Raw genomic sequence first — 17,454 nt, forward strand, 5'->3', positions numbered from 1 at the left:
AGGGGTTAATTTTTATTGGGACTGGGTAAAGGGGGGGTGTTTTTTTTTTTTTACTTAAACGTTATTAAAACTTTTTTTAACTTAATTTGTAACTTTTTAAAGCTTATTTTAAAACTTTAACGTTAACCCCTAGATAGCCTAACACCAAATCCCCCAATTCCCCACTAACTTCCACCCTCCCCAGCTAGCTAAATATATAATTTTAAAATACTTAAATTAATGAATAAAATAAATTTAACCCCTGAAGGTTAAAAAAAAAAAAAAAAAAAAAAAGAATTAACCCTCAGGGATAAAAAAAAAAAAAATAAAAAAAAAAAAAAATCAGATCATAGTAAAATGCAATCCCTGCCAATTGATCACTGTAGTCAGTGATCAATTGGCAGGGAAGGGGTTCATTTTTTATTAAAATGGTAAAGGGGGGTGGATTTTAAATACACTTTTTTTTTTTTTTTTTTTTTTTACACACAGGGGGCAGGATCAGCACTGATCCGTCTCCCTGCACTTCACAGTGAACCCGGAAGTGCAGGGAGGCGGAAGGTGAGTATACACAGCACATGTGCTCGCTCTGACATGCTGTCAGAGCGGGCACATGTGCTGGGACAGCCCGATCCGGTGCTTCCGGTCTGCCTCTAATACAGAGGCAGACGGGAGCACCATTAACCCAGCGATCGCCGCGGTTAATTTTACCGCGTGACGGACAAGGTCCGTTACTCGTCGTTAAGGGATTCCCCTGAGTGACGGACCTCGTCCGTCACTCGTCATTAAGGGGTTATTAGTTCAACAGTATAGAGTCAACAATACATGTTTATATTCCTAACACTATAGTTTTCCTTTAAGGCCAAAGTAGCTTAACTGGAAGCATACTGAATTAGAGGATTTTCCAAATTCACTATTTTGACCTTCAAATTTGAAATGAACTTTGAATTCTCACTCAGTGAATAACCCTGTTGATTTATTATTCTGATTTTAAGAGGGTAAAATACACCTCATAGTAAAAACTTGAACTCATTATTCAAAACAAGACGGAACCTATAAAGATGGCATTCATGACTAGCAATAAAAAGGTTAAGGGGAGGAAAAAAAAAAAAGTATTTTTATAGTCCCTATTGTTTTAAATAGACACTCTGCACACACTCAAATATATAGCAATTTAAATTTCTAGGACTAGGTTCTATTTTTGCATGCTGTTTGCAATGGGTTTAAAAAAAAAAAAGTGATAACATTCCACTACCCTTCTTCTAAAAGACTTCCTTATTTGCTAGTTACTGTTATTATTATCGCTATTTATTTAGCGCCAACAGATTCTGTATCGCTTTACAACATTATGAGAGGGGGGATTTAACTATAAATAGGACAATTTTACAAGAAAACTTACAGGAACGATAGGTTGAAGAGGACACTGTTCAAACAAGCTTACAGTCTATAGGAGGTGGGGTGTAAAACACAATAGGTAGTATTTGATGTTACACCTTCATATGTCTGATTCATCCATCCCTTATTTCTAACTTTTTTTTTTTTTAGTAGTACATCATTTTTAGAAATATGAATTTACAGCACGGCCAGATTTTTTTTATATACAATATATTTAATTTATTCTAACTTCCTAAAAGGCTCCCGTGGTGTACCATTTTAGTGTGACTTGCTAACAAACCAATGAATTTAAGTTTTCGTACAGAGTTAGGTGCAAATACCTGTATTTATTGAAGAAACATTTTTAAAATATTATTGAATAACCTATTCTAAAATAGTTCAGATGCTTTAAATAAAACAATTTAAAATAAAAAAAAGAAATAAAATAGTTTTGAAGTAATTTTGTGCTCATCAATCACCATTTGATTTTATTGCATTTTGAGAATGTAACATTACAAAATAAATGCATTTTCAAAAATAAGAGAATTTTTTTTTAATTTTTTTTTACAATTACCCCTTTATAAAAATAGCCTACTTTGGGTTTTCAATTCTGCATATGGTTCACCAGAAAGAGGAACTGGAAAGTCTCCATAGGAGTTCAGATTTTTCATCAATCCTGAAGTAACACAATGTTCACATTATCGTGAACACCCTGTAATAGTAGTTCCCCCTGGTAGGTGATTATCTTCTTACGTTTAGCGGCTCTCAATGTTCCTACTAAAGCTTCGAAGAGGTTGGCACATTTGTCATCAGCAAATAACACACCAAACGTCACACTTAGCTTTCCATCTTCACCTGTAGGTAAAACAAGGAAAAAGAGTTATAGGAGTTAGTAAGCACTTATGAGTCGTAATCATCAACATCAATTAGTTAAAAGACAACTGTAACCTCAAAATTACCTTTAATATAATAATCCTTTCATCAAGCATTGTAAGAAAATATATAATTTTTTAAATTAAGGATATGTAGAGAGAAAAAATAAAAACCCGATCTTTAGTTTACAACAGGATCCTTCAACCATATACATACACCTTGGGTCAGACAGGGTTTGAAAACCAACAGTTAGTCTCTATAGAGTGTACAAGAGAGTAAAGCAGACCATAGAGACTAACTGTTGATTACAAACACTCGCTGAAACAAGGTTCATGTACATGGCTTACGGATCTAGTCAAATACTAAAGACTGAGTTGGGGACCGATGACTGTCCTGAACCGTCATAATGGAAATATTTACTTACCCGATCGCCGTCGTTCGCCCGCCATCAGTGTTACTCCCAGTCTGGGAGAACTGCCTGACAGCCAGACAGTCCCCCCTTGGCGAATTAGGCCCCCACGGCCATGTGATCACTTTAACAGGGCGGTTACATGGCCGCAATCTGCCTGCAGGGGCACTGCCTGAACTGCCGTGAATCTGCCATTAAAAGATCAACGTTTCAGTTCCCACTGGAACTTTCATCAGGATCAGGCATGCCTGATCCTGATGAAAGTTCCAGTGGGAACTGAAACGTTGATCTTTTAATGGATTTTCAATAAACTGTAAGTTTTAAACTTTTCTAAGTCCGAGTGTGCTGATCACTATCTACAATATATATATATATATATATATATATATATATAAATATATATAATTTTCCACGTGTCCCGTACTCACTGCTCCTGGTCTTGTAAACGCCTGGGTGCAAACTCAGACCTTCAGAATATATATAACCTTGTTGAAGTGCACTCGCAGGACTCAGTAGTTTTTCTAATCGTGCTTATTTATTGAAGCATCAAATATTACTAAAAAATGTTGAAGTTTCAGTCTTATCTGGACTTTTTTCAAGACCTTGAGAAAAGTCCAGATAGGACTGAAACGTTGAATTTTTTTTGTAATATTTGATGCTTCAATAAATAAGCATGATTAGAAATACTACTGAGTACTGCGAGTGCACTTCAACAAGGTTATATATATATATATATATATATATATATATATATAATAAAAAAATGTAAAAATAATAAAACAAATTATATATATGCAATTTTATTCTAACTATATTTTTATAATATATACACTGCTCAAAAAAAATAAAGGGAACACTTAAACAACACTCCAAGTCAATCACACTTCTGTGAAATCAAACTGTCCACTTAGGAAGCAACACTGAGTGCCAATCAATTTCACATGCTGTTGTGCAAATGTAATAGACAACAGGTGGAAATTATAGGCAATTAGCAAGACACCCAAAATAAAGGAGTGGTTCTGCAGGTGGTGACCACAGACCACTTCTCAGTTCCTATGCTTCCTAGCTGATGTTTTGGTCACTTTTGAATGCTGGCAGTGCTTTCACTCTAGTGGTAGCATGAGATGGAGTCTACAACCCACACAAGTGGCTCAGGTAGTGCAGCTCATCCAGGATGGCACATCAATGCGAGCTGTGGCAAGAAGGTTTGCTGTGTCTGTCAGTGTAGTGTCCAAAACATGGAGGCGCTACCAGGAGACAGGCCAGTACATCAGGAGACGTGGAGGAGGCCGTAGGAGGGCAACAATCCAGCAGCAGGACCGCTACCTCCGCCTTTGTGCAAGGAGGAACAGGAGGAGCACTGCCAGAGCCCTGCAATATGACCTCCAGCAGGTCACAAATGTGCATGTGTCTGCTCAAATGGTCAGAAACAGACTCCATGAGGGTAGTATGAGGGCCCGACATCCACAGGTGGGGGTTGTGCTTACAGCCCAACACTGTGCAGGACGTTTGGCATTTGCCAGAGAACACCAAGATTAACAAATTCGCCACTGGCACCCTGTGCTCTACACAGATGAAAGCCGGTTCACACTGAGCACAGCGTGATGAGAACCTCAGACCCCTTGTGAGACCATATGCTGGTGCGGTTGGCCCTGGGTTCCTCCTAATGCAAGACAATGCTAGACCTCATGTGGCTGGAGTGTCAGCAGTTCCTGCAAGACGAAGGCATTGATGCTATGGACTGGCCCGCCCGTTCCACAGACCTGAATCCAATTGAGAACATCTGGGACATCATGTCTCGCTCCATCCACCAACGTCACGTTGCACCACAGACTGTCCAGGAGTTGGCAGATGCTTTAGTCCAGGTCTGGGAGGAGATCCCTCAGGAGACCATCAGTCACTTCATCAGGAGCATGCGCAGGCGTTGTAGGGAGGTCATACAGGCACGTGGAGGCCACACACACTACTGAGCCTCATTTTGACTTGTTTTAAGGACATTACATCAAAGTTGGATCAGCCTGTAGTGGTTTTCCACTTTAATTTTGAGTGTGACTCCAAATCCAGACCTCCATGGGTTGAAAAAATTGATTTCCATTTTTTTATTTTTGTGTGATTTTGTGGTCAGCACATTCAACTATGTAAAGAAAAAAGTATTTCAGAAGAATATTTAATTCATTCAGATCTAGGATGTGTTATTTTTGTGTTCCCTTTATTTTTTTATACACACACACACACACACACACACACACGCACACACAAAATTACATAAATAATTTCATAAATATACATATTTAAATTCTATGTGCATATTTCTGTAATATTTTTACATAATTAAAGTAAATTGTTATTGATTGCAATTTGAGGGACCTGCCTGAGAACCCAGGACAAATGTCCAGAGAATTTAATTGACTGTTTTACTCGGGAGACTTCACTAAACACAAATATTAATGTGTCAAAGCAGTAAAACATATCACAGCGATGATATTGTCAGTGAAAGTTTTTGCATTTTTCACACAAAAACTGCACTTTCACTGATGATATCATTGTTGTGACACGTTTTACGTTTTTGAAACACCAATATTTGTGTTCAGCGAAGTCTCGCAAGTAGAACCCCCCCATTTACAGGTTTAGAGTGTTTTTGAAAGTTACAGGGTCAAATATAAGGCTTGATTTTCCTTTTTTTATACTGAAGTTTGCCAGGTTGGTTAGGTTGCCTTTGAGAGCATATGGTGTCTCTAAGACATCTTAGGAGTGGCCAGTGGAGTTATCACTAGGCTGTAATGTAAACACTGCATTTTCTCTAAAAACAAAACAGTGTTTACAGCAAAAGCATGAAGGTAATGATTCTACTCACCAGAACAAATTCAATAAGCTGTAGTTGTTCTGGTGACTATAGTGTCCCTTTAAGCATTTATATAGGTGACAGAGCTGCTTTAAATCACAAGTCAATAAGACAACAGTTAAAAGGGACTTGCATCTCTTTTAAACAACGGTTTTATTCAAAAAGTTTAATGTTGAATGTGACAGTTGCCTCACTCGGCAGGTTGAATTTGTGGCTAAATTATTATTTTATTTTTTTAATTATCAAGTGATGCAAGTGCCTTTAAATCATGGATTTCTATAAAGAGACCCATTCTCATGGTTATAAACGTAATACTTACAACCAGATGAAGGTTCCATTTTTTAGAAAAAATACCTTTCCAGATTAGTTTAATGGGATTACTTCAATAGGTTCAAGGGCTTTCTCTAAAATTGTATGTTTGTTTTATAATTAGAATTTTGGCTGAGACGTTATCTCTGCAGATACAAAGTTACAGATTTGAGCACTGCAAATCCAACATATTCTTATAAAAACACATTTTGAATCAATTAAAAAGTCTGTCACCTTCTGCTCCGCAAAGACCACCAATGTGATATTTCCGCTTGGGAAGTAAATGTCTGGGACTACAGCGGAGGGTAGATATACTTAACTGAAGATGTTCCCCATGGACATGGCCATCTTCTGTCTGATGCTTCAACTACCAAGAGCTGTGCATGAAAGTGCAATACTGATGTCTATGGAGGATGCTACGAAACAGTGAGACCCAACATAGACAATCTGTGAGAAACAGTCCAATTCCCATGGCTGTACTAATGATGGCTGCTGAAACTGACAAAACTTCTTGGGAGAAGCTCCATCATTTGTCAATCTCTGCCTTTACCATTAGACAAAGTAGTTATGATATCTTCTGAATGGAACTCGTTTACCAAAATGTAAGCACTGCATTCATACACAGCCTCATGCTGCAACTAAAATGAAACCCTATTTCATTATGAATAACCTTTGTACCATGATTTATCTTAAAGGGACACTACAGTCACCAGAACAACTACAGCTTATTGTATTTGTTCTGGTGAGTAGAATCATTCCCTTCAGGCTTTTTGCAGTAAACACTGTCTTTTCAGAGAAAATGCAATGTTTACATTGCAGCATAGGGATACCTCCACTGCATTTTCATGTTTGAGGAGTGCGTTCCTGCAACTATGTGATACAATGTTGCTGATATCACATGATTCAGACTTGTATAGAAGATGGAGGTGTACTCTTTGACCCTGGTTATTACATGATGCTGAATAATGTGAAACACCTGGAGGAAGAGACCGACCCATCAAATGGACCCTATACATACTGTTACTGGGACTAGATACTATATGCACCTGATAAAAAAAACCTGTTGGTCAAAACACATTTTGTTTTTGAAAAGTTTATTATTGGTCATACGTACTCACTTTATTTTTGTTATGAATTTTTGGCTTTCCTTGCCCTTTTTTTAATATTGATTTTATACAATAACTTTTTTTTTTACTGATTTATTGGCTGGTGTGTTGGAGACTCATCTTCTATCCTAAGCCCACAAAGAAGGCATCCTGGAGCATATTATATAGAGCATGACCACGGCTCTATTACATGTAAGTGGTTCTACCTACTACATTGTGCATTCATCTACATTACAGTATTATGCAATGCATTTTTCTCTCTCTCTTTGTGCCCTGTTATTTATGTAGACTGTAATATACTGTGTATTAAAATATTTATGGAATTTGTGTATGTTTTATATTTACATGAAAAGATTGAAAGGGAAAGTATTTTCTATTTTGCCTTTTACTATATACCACTATGTTGGGTGGATGTTTCTAGCAATCTGCAATTTTATAAGTTAGTTTATTTGTATTCTTTCAGGTGTGTGAGACACTTATTATATAGAGCAGCACATGCACTTTAATGTGCTGCTAATCATTTATTGAAGCACCCTATGACATTTCTTATTGTGTATGGTTCCATTAATGCTCAACATCTGGTCTGCTTACTTTAGTAGAAACGTATGTGTGTGATCTGAGTGCAGAAGCATATTGACAAACATGAATGTAACTCCTGATACTGAGCAAAATAAACTAATGCCTGACAGTGTCTAATGTATGGTTGGGCCATTCCCAGCAGTTCTTTTTTACAGTAACGATGACACTGACTAGAGATTTAAAAGCTTAGAAGAACAGATGGAGAGTGTTTATTGTGTTTGACTGAGTGCTTATTGGGTTTTTACCTATAGAACCAAGACGTCGTATCTCTTCCACCAGAAGGCCAACTTCATGCTCTACATTCATCGTGACACACCTATATTAAAAAAAACACAGTCACCATCAGTTATAGTCAGCTGCTCGGAGGAAAATTCCAGACTAACTTTTCACAAGTCATCAATCATTCAATAATGTACCAGACACCACTGCAAATTAAAATGGAAAATGTAGTGAGAGAGCATATATGGTGGTAGTAATAATAATAATAATAATAATAATAATAGATTAGAAGACAAACAAACATAACTATATTTCCTTTGGAAGATTTATAGTTTTACTCACCTTCTACCTCACACTAGTGTGGGGCTATACCTGGAGGCCACCCTCCAACTCTACCTTCATCCCTCCCATCTTAGTTGTGGTTGGACTTCGTTACACAGACATGCGGTTTTAACTGCAAGAACATCAGTGTCTAAACATCCTATACATTCACTGCAAGCATGAGAAATGCTAGCTGCGTGAATATCACTGTGGCAGAGAGCACATAACAACCTATAGGAGGGTTCTTTTGCCCTCCCTGTCACTCAACCCAGGCCAAAGGTTGATTGTATACCATATTTACAGGTATACCTTAAAATCATTTTAAAACTCATTCTGCAGTATTTCCTAAACATAAAATAGTAATTAGGTATTACTTTTCAGCACTCTATTCAAGGCAAAAAAAAAAAAAAAAAAATTATACCTCAGGCAACTTAAAATTCCTAAAGTAGGGGTGGAGGAATGTAAACGGATATAGACAAACATGCCCAAACATGAGGATCTATGAAAGTATACTGCACTTGTGTATCAATTGGATATCGTGTCCTGGTTACTTTTAGGTTTTAAACAATAAAACTCAAAGACCGAATTGCAATTTTACTAAAATTACAGCACAATCATAAGATATTAGAAAAAAAAGGAAATACTTTATTTTAGAAGCAACAATTGATGACAAAATATGATAAAGGGTGTAGTTTCAAGATGTTTACACCACCACAGATATTTTCTCGTGCAATGTGCACTCAATGACTAGATGATATTTTGTTGCACTTTCTGAAGATCTTATTTGATTTGATTTATTTCAGATGACTTGAAGGTAGACAGACAATGCAACAGAGCAGCAGGAAATGCTAGCAGAATGCTTGGTTGTAAAGTAAGCATGTCAAACTCGCGGCCCACGGGCCGCATGTGTCCCACAAGGACCATTTTCGTGGCTCGACGAGCCGCTAGTGCATGTTCAGTGTTATAGCAGAGTAGGCACCTGCTCTCCCCATATTGCAGGTGCCTACTCTGCTAACATTTACCCGACCGGGAAGGAGGGCTGCGAGGGAGCTCAGCATAAAAGAAGCATAAAAGAAGAAAAACTACCACAACAAGAGGACATAGTCTTGAATTAGAGGGACAAAGGTTTAAAAATAATTTCAGGAAGTATTACTTTACTGATAGGGTAGCGAAAGCATGGAATAGCCTTCCAGCTGAAGTGGTAGAGGTTAACACAGTGAGGGACTTTAAGCATGCGTGGGATAGTCATAAGGCCATCCTAACTATAAGATAAGGCCAGGGACTAATGAAAGTATTTAGAAAATTGGGCAGGCTAGAAAGGCCAAATGGTTCTTTTCTGCCTTCTCATTCTATTTAACATAGATCCTGGCAGTGCAAGACCAACCTGAAGTAGATGGTAATACTGAGAGAAACTCAGATAAGTTTACGTACACTTTCTCCTCTTCCCATACCCTGGATACCACCATGTAAGAGGAGATGGCACATTGGGGACTGTCCACAATAGTTTTTTGTAACACCCCAATGGGGATCGACTGATTATTAGAGCTGATATTCTGCATTTTTCCAAGAAATGGAATTGGTTTTCATAGTTACCTATATTGCCTATGGTATATTAATACAACACACCATCACGCATCAACTCTCCCTGCTGTGAGCAGAGCACCAGCGTGTGGGGCTCGAGGCATTGGGTAAGAGTAAGCTTGGAGACATCTGCATAGTATATATCATGTTTAAAATAGTCTGATCTGCTGTGCTCCATGCCACATTCGTTCCCAAATCTCCAACCTGCTGATGTTGACCATACTGCCAGGTACTACTGACTGTTATAGAGTTAAATTAATGTTCACCTATATCTTTGCGATCAGTGATTTTTTTGCATTTAATATGGAGGGGTAACAATTTAACATTTTTATTTTATTATGTTTATTTTAATCTGTGATACCCCCCTAATCCTCAAGGTATTCCATTGTTTAGTATGAGAACAGCCAATATTGTGTCAGTAGTACCTCTCAGTTTGTGAACGTCAGAGCTGTTGGGGAGAAGCCTTCCCCCCACACTCAAGAGAGACAGTGAGATATAAGCATGGACATTCCATTGCCCAAATGCAAATATATATACACACACAATTAAAACCACTGTTTAGTAGATATACCCCAAATGAAAACATGCATACATTTAAAGGACCACAATAGGCACCCAGACCACTTCAGCTCAATGAAGTGGTCTGGATGCCAGGTCCATCTAGGGTTAACCCTGCCGATGTAAACATAGCAGTTTCAGAAAAACTGCTATGTTTACACTAGGGTTAATCCAGCCTCTAGTGGCTGTCTCATTGACAGCAGCTAGAGGCGCTTCTGCGCTTCTCACTGTGATTTTCACAGTGAGAAGATGCTGCCGTCAATAGGAAAGCATTGAGAAATGCTTTCCTATGGAGTGATTGAATGCGCGCGCGGCTCTTGCCGGGCATGTGCATTCGGCGGATGACGTCGGAAGAGGGAGTAGAGTCCCCAGCGCCGGAGAAAGGTAAGAATTTATCCCCTTCCTCCCTCTTCAGCCCGGCGGGAGGGGAACCCTAAAACCCTATAGTATTAGGAAAATGTATTTGTTTTCCTGGCACTATAATGGTCCTTTAATTATCCATTTGTTTTAAAAGTTGTCCCCTTCTAAACAGTTTATCTTAACCCCTAGCATTCAAATTAGATGTAGGAACACATTACTAGACAGTTAACTTTTAATCTCTATTATCATACCACATGTGTTTGAAATCAAGCAAAGAACAATGCACAAATTGTACATAAATTGAAATTTAGTAGAATGAGCAATGAAATATCCATTGATATAGTATTTTAATATTGATGCATATTTTATTGCTCATTTTACTAAGTTCAGTTTATGTGCAATTTGTGCATTGTTAGCTTTGCCTGATATTTTTATTACAAAAAAGAAAAGAAAAAATTGGTTCAATTGCCTATTTTCCAATCAAAGTGTGGGTGGAGGGGGAAAGAGAGAGAAAGAGAATAAGATAGTTTGTGCATTTATATTACCACTCAAATATTAAATAAAAGTATCAAACGATTAACATGTTCAGGTAATGGCAGACTGTTATTCAAAACTTTAAATGTACAGAATAACGGTATCAGTTATCGGCAATCATCATGAAAGTCAACAGATAATCTGTATTGGCTCTGAAAAAATTATATTGGTCGATCCCTACTCCCCAATGAAAGGGCCATTTTACTTCACATAACAATTGATTACAACAGAGAAATAGTTGGGGAAAATAAACTACCTAAATTTGATTGTATGGTTTGGGAATGTAGGCCAATTTTTATTTTATTTTATTTTTTAATACCAGTTCCATTAGATGCTGTTCTAATATGTTCTATTTATATAGTTTAGCCATATCTGCCAACGTTCACAATCACAAACAGCGTTGAGACGTAGAAAGAGAAATAAGGAAGTAGTTTACAGAAATGCTTAAACAGCTAGCAGCAGTAATCTACACCCACTCTTTCCTGCTTGCAGCAGTCTTTTGATAAGCATGGCTCTCTAGTACTTTAAGACATCCACTAGCCTTTTATAGACTCGAGGGGGCGACAGCATTCACTTTATTGATGTATCAATGTTTTAGAGATTATAATGTGGTTGTCATTTTATAACATGAAAGTGTTTTTTTGGACAGTAAAGTGATAACCAATAAAAAAAAAAAAAAATACTAGGATTTATTCCCCAAACCCCCTAATTAGTGAATTAAAGGGTTACTCCAAGCACCATGGTACTTCAGTGATTTTAAGTGGTCATGGTACCCGGAGTCTGTATGTTCACTCTGTATTTCTAAGCTGGCTAATGTCAATTCTGTGCTAAATTGGTAACTGAAGCAAGCAAGCATGCTGCTGCTAGATATTTAATGGCAGAAGGACCCCCACACCCACCCTTCACATGTCCTCCACCCCCTCCAGGCAAGGGGAGGTGACATCACCCAAGAAGGATTTGAGAGGAGAACTTAAAATTGGCTGAAAGGATGCTGGTTTTAGCATTTGGTTTAGTTTTGTGGCGCAGAACACCCTCAGAAAAGGTGTTTTAAGATCTAGAAACCCTTTAAATTCCAGATTTCAAAATTTAGGCTAAAATTGCTTATTTGAATAAATTGAAAATGTAATTTCTAAAAGTTACACAGGTGGATGCCAGTGTTGTAACATGGCTGTGCAATACAAAAGCAGATACAAACATTAAAAATTAAGCGCTGCACTCAAACTCCCACTACTACTGCAGCAGCAATGACTAAAGTACTTATCAGCTCCAACATATAGAATAATAAAAAAATAAAATTAAAATAAATAAAAAAATAAAAAGAAACTTTGTCAACTTTTGTTTTTATTCTGAGTATTGGGGCCGATGAGTACTATAGTCATTGCTACTGACTGGGAGTAGTGGGAGTTTGAGTGGATTATATAGATGCAATACAAAAAAAATAATTTTAGAAAGTAATACAATATACTCACATTTAAGAGAACAATAATGCACAGATTCTCCCCCCCCCCCCCTTACAAATATTAGAGGTGTTCCTATAGGACTTAGAATATAGAATACCAGTAATCCTTAATTTACATAGGGTCCTGTAAATGAACTTGAGGTCTGTCTCCACACACCATCTCCTAACTAGACAACTTACACCTTATGAACCTAATCAAATGCCAACAATGACATTTTCCAAAATGTCTTGAATTTCTGCTGCAAGACATGGGATCCAAAACCCGGACATTCAAAGGCAAGTGGGATTTGATTCTTAACCACACCTGTACAGACCTAGAATTGCAGAAAATGTTGTACCTTGTGCATCTCTGTTCTACCTGCACTTAATCCCAATAGACCACTTCTAAATTGCTTACCTTCTTGTACCCTACAAATGTTGGCCATAACTCTGTGTGACCAGGATTGATGGCACCATGGACAGGAACCAGGCACATATCTCCATCTCTGGTGAGACTGGTCCCTGTATCTGTACTTACTGGTCATTTGTTCAGGAGATGGCAACAGGGATCCATGGCAATGATCTTGCATGCTAGATGACTGCATATCTTCTTCCCAGTGTACCAACCACTATTGCAGGATTTAAACATTCAGTGTGATGTGGCCTGGTGTTCGCAGCCCAATCTTTGATAGAACTCTACTGGCATGCCTTGCTGGACGGAGTGGATGAACAAGGTGAAGAGGGTGTAGAGACTGGAAGAATCAATAGTCTTCTCAAGGGTGAGATGGATTAGTGCATGATATGGTATTGTAGATGGTCTCTGGTGATGTGCATTCTCGGTTCTTTAGAGAACCCTCTTGACCTTCTTTCTCTGACACTTTACTTCACTCCTCAATGCTTGTAAGAGCATCCAAATTAGTCCCCATTTGTTCCACAGGCCCAGTTAGTACAGATTGTCCAAACTAGGGCTGGTCAACTTCATATCTAGTAGAGCCCTTTTGAGTAATTTTGATTGGAACAATTTAAAGGGGGAGAGGATGAGGAAGACAAATATACGCAGATATCTTTTCTGAAACAAGAATCATTATTATAGAATTCTTGTTTCAGAAAAGATATCTGCGTATATTTGGCTTCCTCATCCTCCTTTGTCTAATATATCCATTGCATGTTTAATGTATTTTTTAAAAAAATCAGAATAAAAATAAATACTATACCCATTACTCACCTGTACTCTGGTAACAGGATAGACTCTTCTTCTAAGCCAAATTACTTGATTCTCATAGGATAATAATGAGGACATACAGGGCATGTGTGGCAGGCTGACAGTTTCATTCTTATTAACGGCAGCCTTTAGAAGACCTACCCCTTTTGGGAAATAAACTTATCAGAGGCTTGTCACTGCGCCTGATCTGCGGTCTGTGAAGGAACTGCTCTGAGGTGCAAGTAGAGCATGCCTGCCACTTCTGTTAGCTCAGGGAAGCCAACGAAAGGAGGCAGCAAACCACCATGGCTGTTTGATAGCCTAGGGTGTTCCATAATGTATTTATAAAAGTGCCGATATCTCATAGACCTAGGGTAAAAAAATAGGATACTAATCTTCACCCATAAAGCACTTTAGTAAGCTAATGTGCTTTATTGGTGTGGAGAGGTCCCTTAACTACTAAATGGTTGAGATTGAGCGGTAAGACTGTAGGGACATGATCTATACACCGAAACTGCTTCATTAACCCCTTAAGGACCAAACTTCTGGAATAAAAGGGAATCATGACATGTCATACATGTCACGTGTCCTTAAGGGGTTAAGCTAAAGTTGTTTTGATGCTTAGAGTGTCCCTTTAAGGACAAATACAGTGTTTGCATTTGTAAGAATGCAGGAACAATCTCTTCACACCAAAACAACTATAATAAGCTGTAGTGGTTCTGATGATAATTGTGTTGCTTTAAAATGCAGTGATTAGAGTGTTCTTTGCAGAGATTCGAGTGTGACAAAACACTTTTTAGGTCCCTGTCCCCTTTAAGAAGGCTTTAAACTCACCTTTCTTCCAGCACAATGAGAGTCTGCAAGCACAGGCTCCACCTCCAATGTGTCTTCTTGGCTGAGATCATCCGAATTGACGATTTCAGCCAATCCAATGCATAGGAAAGTTTTGGATTGGCTGAAATTGTCAATTCTGATGATCTCAGCCAAGGAGGTGGAGCCAAACATAACACTGGCCAACCAGCATCTCCTCATATCTGTCTGAGCGCCCCCTGGGAAAGTTCAGTGTCTCCACGTTCAGTGTCTCCAATGTTACACGTTCTGCAGCACTGATCCAGGAAGTACCTTTAGTGGCTGTCTGAGTGACTGTCACTGGAGGGGTCTCTAGGGAGCAATGTAAACACTGCCTTTTATCTGAAAAGGCAGTGTTTACATTAAAATGCTTACCAGAGACAACTACATTAGGCTGTAGTTGTTTTGGTGACTATAGTGTCCCTTTAAAGAGCAACTGTCAATTTCAGGGTTCTCTGTGTATTTTGCAAAGACCATCGAAAAACAGATCCAGTGTGGGTCCAGGTGCTGCGGGTTGCAGGGAGGTGAGTTTTACTTACCTCCGGTTGATGCTGATGGCTGCTTTCATGTTAACGCTGCAGGTCTTTTTGCTTCTTGGCACTTAAAGGGACACTCCAGGCACCCAGACCACTTCTGCTCATTGTAGTGGTCTGGGTGCCAACTCCCACTACTCCTAACCCTGCAAGTGTAATTATTGCAGTTTTTTATAAACTGCAATAATTACCTTGCAGGGTTAACTCCACCTCTAGTGGCTGTCTATTAGACAGCCACTAGAGGGAACTTCCTGCTCTATAGCACAGGAAACCTGTGCTAGAGCGTCGCTGGACGACCTCCAGCGTCGCTCAAATCCCCATAGGAAAGCATTAAAATTTGTTTTCAATGCTTTCCTATGGGGAGACGTAATGTGCATGCGCGGCATTGCCGCGCATGAGCATTAGGTCTCCTCGGCCAGTGGGCAGGATCAGTCTCGCCCACCGGCCGACGGAAGCACAGGGAGGAGGAGACAGCGGCGAGGGACATCGCCGCTGCCTCAGGTAAGTGACTGAAGGGGTTTTCACCCCCTCAGTAACTGGGGATTGGGGGGGTGGGAGGGAGAGGGACCCTCCAGTGCCAGGAAAACTGATTGTTTTCCTGGCACTGGAGTTTCCCTTTAAGTAGTGCAGTGCTGTACACTTGCACATGCATGAGAGCACAACACTGAAGTCTATGGAGGATCCTGCGCTATCTTTCATAGACAGAGCCTAAATACCATAGCTGTCAGTAGATTTGGCCAAAAGTTGACCGAGGAGGTCCATGAATTTCTTGCTCAGTTTTAATCAGTATTCCATAAAGAAAAAGTGACAGATCCACTTTAATACACTTACACAGGATACGTAGAGACCTTAAAAAGGCAATTGAACATTTATGCAAAGCTGGAAAAAAAATATCCTAAAGTTATTCACCAAAATGTCAAAGAATTCAAAGTGAATTTGAAATTTTAGGCCAAAACGAGTTGGCACATTACTAAATCCCTCCCAGCTATTTATTCCCCTCTTGTTTTTGTCCTAAAATTTGCAGTAACATTTTTAATTCTCTGCAATTAATTCTCTGCAATTCCAGTTTATGTAATAAATTAGGCCATTCTCTATGGAACGTCACACTGATGTGAGATGTCGAAACAGGAAACAGTTTCTTTTTGATGCTCATATATGGCAATACATACAGCAACCACAATACACAGTAACATCTACAAAAAATAAAATAAAAAAACGTTTACCGAATAAATATATACACACACACACACACACACACACTCTCTCTCTCTCTCTCCCCCCCCCAGGAACTACATTTAAATCATTGCTTCAATACATTTATTTAGATTGTAATTGCCAAATTCAGACAAAAGTAATAGACTCCAATTCAAAATTTTCTTACCTTCATATTTTGGTGTACATTTTGCAATTTCCTGTGTAATATATAAACTTTTTTTGAATGATGTACACCCACTAGGGTTGCCAATTCAGCAATGTTTTCCTGGACTCATATCCCTTTCTCATGTTGATGGGCAGCACGTGAAAAGTGCTGATCTGCAGTCTATACAATTCCTATGCTACTGGTTTCCTTATTGATAAATGGCTTCATTTCCTTCCTGCAAAACTGTAATTCTACGAGAGCGCTTTTCCTGTGCAGCCCACCAATATGTATATATTGTAAGTCATATGTATCAAAGAAAAATGGTAGACTTAGCACCCCTAATACACACAGGTATAAATACACCACCACCATGTTCAACAGATCACCTGACTATATTCTGATTAAAGAAAATTCCCCAGCCGATCATGATTTTAATCATAGGTTTGGAATTTAATCAGGGGCAAAGGGTGCCCCATAATCAATCACTTCTGAGTGACTTAAACTCACCTTGGAACTCCCTATTCAGTCTTTCACTGGGGGCCAGCAGGTAGGCAATGGAGCTGACAGCCTGTTGGAACGCAGATCAATTCGAGAATGAGGAGGAAGAGACAGGAAAAAAAAATTCTTTGTGCGGGATAGTGTTAATTCCTCGAGTACGAGCCGCCCATGTGAGAGGAGAAGCCTATGAGATGAAAGCCGGCAGGAAAGGGGTGGGAGGTGTGCCATAGCCGCAGGGTTTAAGAAGTAGGAAGGTAATGACAGTACAATGATCAGCCAGCACGTTAAATATATCACTTCAAGTACATATCTAATAAAACATTCGGTAATTTACCCAATAAATAAATTGTATATTTAGTAATAAGATGAGGGTTTGATGACACTAGTATTCTGTACTAGCCATGCGGTTAACATATGTTGTGTTTTTCATTCTGCCAAAAGGAGAATTTACATGGTGATCTTGAATCATGGTGAGATTTATAATTTTAGGCTGAAAATGCAGTTGGATCATCCATTATTCCATTTCTTCCGGAA

General features: G+C 38.7%; 1 protein-coding gene across 1 annotated transcript; it reads right to left on the reverse strand.

Annotated features, from left to right (window-relative positions):
* Positions 1–1,816: 1,816 nt before the first annotated feature.
* Positions 1,817–17,038, reverse strand: ABRACL (ABRA C-terminal like). Its single transcript, XM_063441208.1, has 3 exons — positions 16,930–17,038; positions 7,714–7,784; positions 1,817–2,205 (listed from the first exon to the last, which is right to left on the reverse strand). Exons 2-3 carry the CDS (start codon positions 7,772–7,774, stop codon positions 2,021–2,023), a joined length of 246 nt encoding a protein of 81 aa, XP_063297278.1. The 5' UTR covers positions 7,775–7,784; positions 16,930–17,038; the 3' UTR covers positions 1,817–2,020.
* Between the last annotated feature and the right edge of the window lie 416 nt (positions 17,039–17,454).

The sequence above is a fragment of the Pelobates fuscus genome, chromosome 2 (genome assembly GCF_036172605.1).
Source record: "Pelobates fuscus isolate aPelFus1 chromosome 2, aPelFus1.pri, whole genome shotgun sequence".
Classification (NCBI taxonomy): Eukaryota; Metazoa; Chordata; class Amphibia; order Anura; family Pelobatidae; genus Pelobates; species Pelobates fuscus.